The 11649-nt window shown below is 30.9% G+C and overlaps 1 protein-coding gene across 1 annotated transcript; it reads right to left on the minus strand.

The window, feature by feature from the left end:
- Positions 1-5779: 5779 nt before the first annotated feature.
- On the minus strand, positions 5780-10158 carry LOC140989621 (uncharacterized). Its single transcript, XM_073458912.1, has 3 exons — positions 8303-10158; positions 6640-6763; positions 5780-6028 (listed from the first exon to the last, which is right to left on the minus strand). The coding sequence occupies exons 1-3, from the start codon at positions 10032-10034 to the stop codon at positions 5818-5820; spliced, it is 2067 nt and encodes a 688-aa protein (XP_073315013.1). The 5' UTR covers positions 10035-10158; the 3' UTR covers positions 5780-5817.
- Between the last annotated feature and the right edge of the window lie 1491 nt (positions 10159-11649).

The raw sequence follows: 11649 nt of genomic DNA on the forward strand, positions 1-11649 counted from the left end.
ATTATTATTATTATTATTATTATTATTATTATTATATATATGTATATATTTTTATTTTCAAAAAAAAAAAACTAAAAGAAGAAGAAGAGGAGATTATTCATACCTTAAAAAAACATTAAAACATACCGTTGAATCACAAGTTTAACATCACATGAATTTTCGTTTCTTACTCTTGGATGTTGGCCAATTAAGTTGAGATAAGAATGAATCTGGTTCATGACTAAATCCTTGCAGTAAATCAATAAGTTTACTTTCACTTGTAGCAGAAACTAACATCCTTCGTGAAGTTAATGAAATAAATCCCTGTTCCACAACATTATCAAGAAACGATAACAGTTTATCATAATAATTGTTAACATTTAACAAACCAATTGGCTAATTGTGGATATTTAATTGTGCCAACAAACAGTGTTAGACTTAATTTTGTTGTGGAGATGCTAGTACAAAACCAGTAGATGTAAATAAGCAGAAAACCAGAAGCACTTGTATCGCACTAAAACCAGTAGCAGCACTTATCAAGTACCGCTTAATCTAATTAACAAATGGATTCTTAGCTAAAACAAGAACTAGAAGATATACAAACCCGAAATAGACACTAGCAGATTGTTGCGTATCTCAAGTCTTTAAATATTACCGTTAATCTATTAATGTGATACTACCATTTATTGCTTCATTTAATGCCATTAAATGTTGTACGGGAACATTTAAGACGGCTTACCATTTTTGGTATGAACGAAGACTGATTGCTTTAATGTATTCTGCAGGGTCCATTTTCAGCAATAAAGATGAATCACTGAAAAGTCAAAAGAGCTGTTCAGATTTTAACGTTGGTTTATGCCTATATATGAAGACGGAGCACTTTTCAAGAAACAAGCAGTGAACGAATCTCAATCAAAGAATATCATTCGAGCATCGCTAGAACTCTCAGTTATCTCAAAAGCTCAACATTGAAAAAGCAGCACACGCTTCGTTGCATACACTTGATCATTTGAGATCATTTTGTGCTAGCTATTTTCTTTATCTCTTCTTAAGCTATTCCCTTCATTAATAGAAGAATTTGTAACTGGAAAAGAGTTCTTTCCAGAACTTAAGATCTTTCCAGTAGTTGAGTTGTAAAACTAAGAGTTTCAGTAGGCGAAGGGTAAGTTCTGTTGTTGTCACTTTGATTGTTGCACTCCCAAGAGCAGGTTGTCCACAAGTAGTATAATTCTGTGAGTCCGATATCGTATCCACAGGGAAGCTAAGGTAATTACAAGTCCACTACAATATCTTTTTGTTTTGTTTTTGTTTCTTTTTAATTTTAATTGTTTGAATCTTAATTGGGAAAATTTTAATTGTTCAAATTTTAATTTAAGTAGTTGAGATTAAAGGATCCACTCTTGGTATTTTAATAAAGTTAACATTAACGAACAATATTGAAATCCACTTAATAAAATGGTTCCAATATATTAAATAATCATATTTATATTATGTTATAAATTATTATCTTATAAGTATATAATATATACCAAAACTTATAAATGTGGTCAAGTATTTATTGTGCTATATATATTTGTAAACACTAAATCAAGGTTCCCACTTTAAATGGTTGGTAAAACCAAACAAACATTTAAATGGTACCAATAAATTAATACTATGATATATTCATATATAATAAATCAAGGAATCCAAGTTAAATGGTTGGTAAAACCAAACTAACATTTAAATGGTTCCAAGAATTTAATATTATAATATATTTATATATAATAAATCAAGGCATCCACTTTAAATGGTTGGTAATACCAAACTAACATTTAAATGGTTCCAAGAATTTAGTGTAACATATAGCAACAATAAATCAAAACTCCCACTTATAAGTAGGGTATAAAAATGCTTAAAGAAATAAATATAACATAAACAATAAATAATGATTAAATAATATAAAACATAGATTCTTACCTTTTAATAACCTTATTATCATGCCAAGAGTTTCACCTTATCATCTCAACTTTAGGAAGTTAGCTATTCATTATTCAAAGTGTAAAACTTTGAATATGAAATTAACATGCTAATTGTATTTAAATGAAGAAATAAAGGAAAAATATAGAGAGAAATATTATGAACTCAAAGGTTTGTTCATAGAATGAGGGATATCTCAATACATTACAATGCACCCCTATTTATAGCCAAATTTGGGGAGACAACCACAAATAAAATATTATTTTTTTACACATAAGTCTTCATTGGTGTTCCAAGATATTATATTATATTACACATCACTTTTGAAAATCTTCTTCTCCGAATTTGCTTCTTCACATAAAAAGAAACATGTGGATAATTGAGTTGTCTAGTTGTGGTATTTTTTTCAAACCATTTGACCAAGTAATTTGAGAGATATGGTCAAAATACTAGAGCATGGTAAAACTGCCACTCCTTTGGTAACTTTATTTGTTGCTTAATTTGATCCCAATTGTGAGAGGATTTTTATCTCATGCTTGTCAACAATATTGTAGATATTATAATCAACTTTCTACAGGTCCAAGAATCATCTTAATCCCATTTGCAACGCCAAGTTTATTCTTGTTTTATCGAACCTGTAAAAAATAGTAAAAACTTGTAATTACACAACAACTTATATTTTATACAATTTATTATAAAACATATAATATTTAAACATTTAATAAAACAAAAACTATATAATTATATTATAAAACATTTAATTAATGTACAATTTTTATGTTTATCACACCTCCCAACCAGCTTATTGCTAGTCCCTAGCAATTTAAGCGTTAATAGCAATACAAAACATATTGATTAATTTAAATAGAAATGTAATCAAAACTATCTAAGTGTTTAAATTAAATTTGAAAACTGTCAAAGTTATATCAAGATCATCATAATTATAATTTATGAAATAATTTGAGATGATCAATTCAAAGCTTATTTCAGGTAGTTAAATGTACACGGCCTTCAGAAATTCCTAGTAAGAGTCTCAACTCCATATCCTCACAGGTTAATAAATGTTTCAATTTATGGCAACGATTTCTCTCATGGAGTTGGAATACAGATAAATGCTCAGAAAAATGGTTTACAGAATGCAGACAGACAAACGAGCCAAACTAATCAAAAGATAGAAAATCCATTGATTCAAAATCTAGTTGTTCTTATTATATATTTTTTCCTGATTTTTTTTTCATAACATCATGGAATCAGACTAAGTTTATGCTTCTTGACCACATATTTATTTAATTTGTACAATAAATTTCTCTCTCTCTTTTTTTTATGAGAGATATATGGGTCGTAGCATATAACTTAAAAATTACATAGATCTTCAATATCTTTCTTTTTGTATTTTTTTTCTTTTTTTTTAGGAAATATCATTTTTTTTTCCAAAATAAGAACTCAAGATCTAAACAATAGATAGTCTCTCTCATGATCAATAAAGGCTCTAAAGCTGTTTTCTCAGTCCTCTCCACTCACTCACAAAATATGTGTGAGTTTAAAATTTTAGGCACTCTTATAAGGTATATCTTGGGCCATATACTTTAATATCTGATTTTATCACAATGGTTAATCACTCAAAAAGATTTCATAAATCATATTTTTATATTGATCAGAATATTAAAATTGACTTTTTTTTTCCAAATAAAAATTTAAACATTCTTAAATAGATTAATGCATGTTCTAATTTAAATCTTTCAAACATATAATGTATGACATTTTTGCAAAAATTACTAAGATACAAACAATAAACATGCTTTTATTTTAAAATAATATATATATATATTTTTTATTTATTTTTTAAAAAGTTTTTTTTTAATTTTTTTTTATAAGTTTGTTCTCCCCCCAATCAGAATATGACATTGTCCCTAATGTCAAAATAACTATTAATAAAGAGTACATAATGAAAGAGATATCACCTGAATTTTATTGAAGATAACAAACTGAAACAAACGCAAACCAATCCACGACTTTTGAATCAATGATCCAACTTCCTTTTCTTATTGCTTGATTGTGACCAATTGATCTTTGTTATCATCGGATCAGGCTTATGAACAAAAGCTTCCAAATCATCAATTGATTGGTCGGCAGTCGAAGCACAGATGAGCATCTGTCGTGAATTTTCTTAAATGAAATTCTGTTCCACAGCTTTATCAAGAAATGTCTACAAACTGTCATAATAATTATTGATATTCAACAAGCCCACAGTTTTATTATGGATATTAAGTTGTGCCCAAGAAACAGTGTGAAAAATTTCTTCTAATGTAACAAAACCACCTGGTAGTGCGATAAAAACATCAGAATTTTCAATCATTTTTGTGATTCTTTCATACCTATAAGAAACTTTTAATTCCTCACCAATCGTAACACCTGTAATATTTCCTTCAGCTAAAGCTGTAGAAATAATACCCAAAACCTGACTACCTCCAAGATGAGCAGATGTTGAAACAAATCCCATTAACCCAATATTACCTCCCCCATATACCAAGTGAATTTTTCTCTCAGCCAATATTTTTCCAAGATTATTCGCTGCTTCTACAAACACTTCATTTTTTCCAGGACTCGACCCACAAAATACACAAATATTTTTCAATAATTGTGCAAAGGTTCCAGCCATGTTTTTTTACTTTCTTCTTTTTTTTTTTCTGTGAAAATAGAGAGAAAGATGAGAGATTTTTTAGGAGTAATATGTTATCAGGACAAAAATATGGGTCACAGTTGTAAACATAATAAACAGTAAAAACAATAATGACACACATGCATGCAAACAGTAGTGTGATTGTGGCTCACAATTTTCCTCTGGTTTTACGTCCAGAAACGGCTTCAACGCCTTCTATGAGTCGATGATATGCTTCCCATCCAATTTTCTTATAAATTGACAAACATGGTCTTTTTTAGTCGGATTCCCAATACTATGACGCTCATCTTGGAATTGTTTCTATAAACGGAGAAATTCAATATGCACATGTCCACTAGAATGCGTCTCAAGAGTCAATAAGATGTTATCTAAAGACTCCTTACTCAGCCCATTCTTAATGAAACCAATTTTATCTTCTTTGTTATTGGAAACACATCCCAAAGATCTGAATCGTTTGTCACAAGTTCATCTTACACACTTATGACAAACCCCTAAACTTTTGGCCCTTCGTTTTTTCGCATAAGTGATTTTTCCTATTCCAGGCAAATACCGAATGAGCAATGATTGTGGAATTTCTCCTCCTAATCGGACCTTAGCTTCTATTACAAGACAAATATCTTCTGGAATTCCTTTTTGCATTAGCAATCTCAATCTTTCACACCTTCCTGCATAAATTTTTCTTAGAACATTTTCAGAAACAGAGAGAAAATATTTACAAATTTTTGAGAGAATTTCATCCATTTTGAAAAGAAAAGAAATGATTTTTTTATTTTTGTACCAGCAATTATGGGAAACTGATTAAACCGACTATGAGAGTCACGGAGTACCGTTATCCGCCATTTAACCGGAAAAATAAAAAGATTAAGGAAATCTGAAATAAAAACAAACAAAATTAAATGCAACACAAAAAAATCAAGGATCGGAAAGGGAAATAAACTCTTCTTAAAAAATTTCATTTTCTAAAAATGGTTTAAGCCTTTGTCCATTTACTTTAAAAACATCACCATTTTTAGGATTTTTAATATCCACAGCTCCATAAGTATACACATACTTTACAAAATATGGGCCTGTCCATCTTGATCGTAATTTTCCTGGGAATATGTGAAGTCGAGAATTATAAAGCAAAACTTTTTTACCAATCTCAAAAGATTTTCTAAGAATTGTTTTATCATGAAATGATTTGATTTTTGCTTTATAAATCATTGAATTCTCATACGCGTCATTTCTGAGTTCATCAAGTTCATTAAGTTGCAATTACGCAATTTGTTGGCATCATCCATGCTTGAATTTAAAGTTTTGATCGCCCAATAAGCTTTATGTTCCAATTCCACAGGCAAATGACAATGTTTTCCATAAACCAACCTATAGGAAGACATATTCAATGATGTTTTAAAAGCTGTTCGATATGCCCAAAGTGCATCATTAAGTCGAAGAGACCAATATTTTCTATTTGAGTTAACAGTTTTTTCAAAAATTTGCTTTATCTCCCTATTATCTAATTCAACTTGTCCATTTGTTTGAGGATGATAAGGAGTAGTTACTTTGTGAGTAATACCATATTTTTCATTAATGAAGCAAATGGTTTATTAACAAAGTGAGTTCCCCCATCACTTATCATGGCTCGAGGAATTCCAAATCTACTAAAAATATTTTCTTTTAAAAATTTGATGACGATTTTATGATCATTTGTTCGACATGGAATTGCCTCTATCCATTTGGAAACATAATCAACTGCAACTAAAATATACAAGTATCCAAACGACGGTGGAAAAGGTCCCATAAAATCTATTCCCCAACAATCAAAGATTTCAATTTCAATAATAGGATTCAAAGGCATCATATTTCTTTTTGAAATCACACCCAATTTTTGACAATTTTCACAGATCTTGCAGATTTCGTGGGTGTCTTTAAACAAAGTGGGCCAATAAAATCTACACTGCAAGATTTTTGCAGCTGTTTTCTTTGAAGAAAAATGTCCTCCACATGCTTCTGAATGACAAAATTTAATGACACTATTTACCTCATTGTCGGGTATACAACGTCGAAAAATTTGATCCGGACAATACTTGAACAGATACGGATCATCCCAATAAAAGTTTTTTACCTCATTCAAAAATTTTCTTTTATCTTGAGAACTCCATTGCGGTGGCATTTTTCTTATCACAAGAAAATTTACTATGTTAGCAAACTAAGGTGTAGTAGTAACTGAAAATAGATGTTCATCAGAAAAATTATCGGTAATTGGTGTCATTTCACAAGATGATCCTGTTACTAGTCTCGATAAATGATCGGCTACCACATTCTCGGTTCCTTTTTTATCTTTGATCACAATGTCATATTCTTGGAGCAACAAAATCCATCGTATCAGTCGTGGCTTTGCATCCTGTTTGGTCAACAAATATCTAATAGCAGAATGATCAGTAAACACCATAGTCGTTGATCCAATCAAATAAGAACGAAATTTATCTAATGCAAATATTACAGCAAGTAGTTCTTTTTAAGTTGTGGAGTAATTCATTTGAGCATTGTTTAAAGTTCTACTTGCATAATATATCACATAAGGCTTACCGTTTCTTCTTTGACCCAATACTGCACCGACTGCATAATCACTCGCATCGCACATGATTTCAAATGGTAAAGACCAATCAGGAGGTTGCATGATAGGAGCTGATGTTAAATGTCGAATGATTTTATCAAAAGCATTTTGACATTCTTGAGTCCACTCAAATGCACTGTCTTTTGTTAAGAGGTTACAAATGGGTTTAGAGATTAAACTAAAGTCCTTTATAAACCTCCTATAAAATCCAGCATGTCCCAAAAATGAGCGAATTTCTTTAATGGTTTTTGGAGGGGGTAAATTGGCAATGACATCAACTTTTGCTTTATCAACTTCAATTCCATGAGATGACACGACATGTCCCAAAACAATTCCAGAAGTAATCATGTAATGACATTTTTCCCAATTTAAAATAAGACCTTTTTCCTCGCATCTTTTTAAAACTTTTTCCAAATTTTCAAGACAATTATCAAATGTATTCCCAAAGACAGTTAAATCATCCATGAAAATTTCCAAACAATTTTCAACCATGTCGCAAAAAATGCTTAGCATACATCTTTGAAATGTTGCTGGGGCATTGCATAATCCAAATGGCATCCTTCTAAATGCAAATGTTCCAAAAGGACATGTGAATGTAGTTTTATCTTGATCTTCGAGTGCAATGGGAATTTGATAATAACCTGAATATCCATCAAGAAAACAGTAGTATGGATGACCTGCTACTCTTTCTAAAATTTGATCCAAAAATGGTAATGGAAAATGATCTTTTCTAGTGGCGTCATTTAATTTTCTATAATCAATACACATCCGCCAACTAGATGGGACTCGACTTGTTAACAATTCACCTTTTTCATTTTTTATCACTGTGATGCCAGATTTTTTCGGAACTACTTGTGTTGGGCTTACCCACTTACTATCAGAAATAGGGTAGATAATCCCAACATCAAGTAGTTTGAGAACTTCAGTTTTCACAACATCTTTCATGTGTGGATTTAATCTCCTTTGTGGTTGTTGAGATGTTTTTGCATTTTCTTCTAAGTGAATTTTGTGAGTGCAAATTAGTGGATTAATGCCCTTGAGATCTTTTAGTGTCCAACCAATTGCATTTTTATGTCTTTTAAGCATATCAACTAATTTACCTTCTTCATCACTTGCTAGTTTGGAAGAAATTACCACCGGATATGTTTCATCTTCTCCAAGAAATGCATACTTCAATTCTTCTGGCAAGGGTTTTAACTCCAATATGGGTGGTTCGTCTTTGTTCTCATATTTTGCATCAAATTCTTTCTCTGATCCTGGTAACGAGTGATACCTGATAAAATCATCAAGATCAATTTCAATATTTTCTTTAACAGTTTCAATTGAACAAATATCTAATTGATCACGAGTACTCCCTTCTTGAATGTTTTCTTCCACAAGAGTTTCAATAAGATTTTCATCTTCACTTTCATCTCCTTTGTCATGTGGTTGCTTACAAAGATTAAACACATTAAGCTCCAAGGTCATGTTACCAAATGACAACTTCATTATTCCATTCCTGCAATTTATAAGAGCATTAGAAGTTGCTAAAAATGGACGACCTAAAATTACAGGAATTGCATTACAAGCTTCGATAGGTTGTGTATCTAAAACTATGAAATCGACAGGATATACAAAGTTATCAACTTGGACCAACACGTCTTCTACCATACCTCTTGGCACTTTAACAGATCTATCAGCAAGTAAAAGTGTTACCGAAGTAGGTTTTAACTCGCCTAGATTGAGTTCTTGATAAACTGAATATGGAAGTAAATTCACACTAGCTCCAAGGTCAAGCAAGGCTTTTTTAATCTTTCGTTCTCCAATAATACAAGAAATAGTAGGACAACCAGGGTCTTTGTATTTCAAAGCATTATTATTTTGAATGATTGCACTTACTTGTTCGGCTAAAAATGCTTTCTTTTTCACATTCAATTTTCTTTTCACAGTGCACAAGTCTTTCAAAAATTTGGCATATGATGGTACCTGTTTTATTGCATCTAATAAAGGAATATTAACTTTTACTTGTTTAAAAATATCATATATATCAGAATTCAAATTTGATTTTTTTGTATTTTTCAATGCATGAGGGAATGGTGGTGACACTGTCTGTTGAACCTCCTCTTCGCAAGTTATGGGTTCCACTTCCTTACCCTTTGGAGTTGATTTATCATCATCTTCACAAGGTTCAAGAATGGATTTTTCCACAACCTTACCACTTCGAAGGGTAATAACAGATTTTACCTGATCCATCGGTTGAGTTCCAGAAGTTCCAGTTTGTGAATGATGATCCTTGGGATTAGGCAGAGGTTGTGAAGGAAATTTACCTTTTTCATGAACATTAAGTGCAGATGCAAATTTAGCAAGAGTATCTTTCAAATCTGTCATGGTTTGAGCAGTTTGAGTATTGATAGACTCTTGCTTTGCAATGAAAGAATTCAATATATCTTCCAAATTCCTTTTAGGTGGAGGAACATAAGGTGCATAATTTTGAAAATTTTGTTGATTTTGGAAATGTGGTTGTGAAAATTGTGCAGCATTATCATTCCTCCAACTAAAATTTGGATGATTTCGCCAACCTGGATTGTAACTTTGAGAAAATGGTTCAAAATTTGGCCTTTTGAGATTGTTTAAAACATTGGCTTGTTCATGGAGACATTCTTTAAAAGAAGGCAAAGTGGGACAATCTTTTGTAGAATGATCACTTGTATCACAGATGTGACATGCAATTTCTTGAACAGATTTTAATTGACCATTCTTTTTCAATTCAAGTGCCTCAACTTTTCTTGCCAAAGAGGTAAATCTAGCTTGAAGATCATGTTCATCTTTGAGAGTGTACATACCTCCACCAGATGTAGGAGATTGAATCTTGTTTGATGGTTCGATTGTACCTATAGTGTCCCAATTTTGAGCATTTTCAGCTAATGAATCGAGATACTCAATTGCCTCATTTGGATCTTTATCTTCAAATGTTCCATTACACATAAATTCAACCATTTGCCTATCTTTAGGTGTTAAGCCTTCATAAAATTGAGAAACAACTCTCCAAATTTCAAAACCATGATGTGGACAAAGATTAAGCAATTCTTTATATCTATCCCAACACTGATAAAAAGTTTCTCCTTGTTTTTGAGTGAAAGTGATGATTTGCCTTTTGAAAGAATTTGTTCTATGAGATGGAAAAAACTTTTTCAAAAATTGTTGTTGCAATTCATCCCATGTTCGAATGGATCCCGATCTAAGATTTTGTAGCCAAGTTTTAGCTTTATCTTTTAAAGAAAAAGGAAAAAGCTTAAGTCGAATGGTGTTCATGCTACAATTTAGATCATTATATGTATTGCACACTTCTTCAAACTCTCATAAATGCATGTATGGATTTTCAGAATCTAAACCATGAAAGTTGGGTAAAATTTGGATAATACCAGGCTTAAAATTGAAATGAGATGCATCAGGGGGAAAAACTAGACATGAAGGTGCACTAGTACGTGTAGGATTCATGTGATCTCTAAGTGTTCTTCGTCTATCATGATCATGTTGAGATTGAATTTCATCTTCATTTTCTTGGATGGGTTCTTCCGCCATGTTTTGTGAAAATAAAGGGTTATTTCGAATGAGTCGACCACTAAGTGTACATGGCCAAATAATGTTCATGCAAATGCAAATGCAAATGCAAATGCAAATGCAAATGCAAAAGAATAAAAACACACCAAAGCAATAAAAATTCAAATAAAGAAAAATAAACTATAAACAAAATTAAATAGACTTGAAATTAAATTATACTTCCCCGGCAACGGCGCCAAAAACTTGTTGTCACTTTGATTGTTGCACTCCCAATAGCAGGTTGTCCACAAGTAGTATAATTCTGTGAGTCCGATATCGTATCCACAGGGAAGCTAAGGTAATTACAAGTCCACTACAATGTCTTTTTGTTTTGTTATTGTTTCTTTTTAATTTTAATTGTTTGAATCTTTAATGGGTAAATTTTAATTGTTCAAATTTTATTTTAAGTAATTGAGATTAAAAGATCCACTCTTGGTATTTTAATAAAGTTAACATTAACGAACAATATTGAAATCCACTTAATAAAATGGTTCCAATATATTAAATAATCATATTTATATTATGTTATAAATTATTATCTTATAAGTATATAATATATACCAAAACTTATAAATGTGGTCAAGTATTTATTGTGCTATATATATTTGTAAACACTAAATCAAGGTTCCCACTTTAAATGGTTGGTAAAACCAAACAAACATTTAAATGGTACCAATAAATTAATACTATGATATATTCATATATAATAAATCAAGGAATCCAAGTTAAATGGTTGGTAAAACCAAACTAACATTTAAATGGTTCCAAGAATTTAATATTATAATATATTTATATATAATAAATCAAGGCATCCACTTTAAATGGTTGGTAATACCAAACTAACATTTAAATGGTT

Source organism: Primulina huaijiensis, chromosome 12, assembly GCF_012295235.1.
Source record: "Primulina huaijiensis isolate GDHJ02 chromosome 12, ASM1229523v2, whole genome shotgun sequence".
In the NCBI taxonomy this organism is placed as follows: Eukaryota; Viridiplantae; Streptophyta; class Magnoliopsida; order Lamiales; family Gesneriaceae; genus Primulina; species Primulina huaijiensis.

Excerpts from the sequence above, each read along its gene's own strand:
- LOC140989621 (XM_073458912.1), bottom strand. The coding sequence starts at position 10,034 with ATGTACACTCTCAAAGATGAACATGATCTTCAAGCTAGATTTACCTCT. Across the intron at positions 6,764-8,302 it reads TGAAGAAGGTAAATTAGTTG|CGCAATGGAGTTCTCAAGAT; the intron begins ATATGCTTAAAA and ends GAAAAATGCCAC. Across the intron at positions 6,029-6,639 it reads CGTTGTATACCCGACAATGA|GGCATATCGAACAGCTTTTA; the intron begins GGTAAATAGTGT and ends TGATGCACTTTG.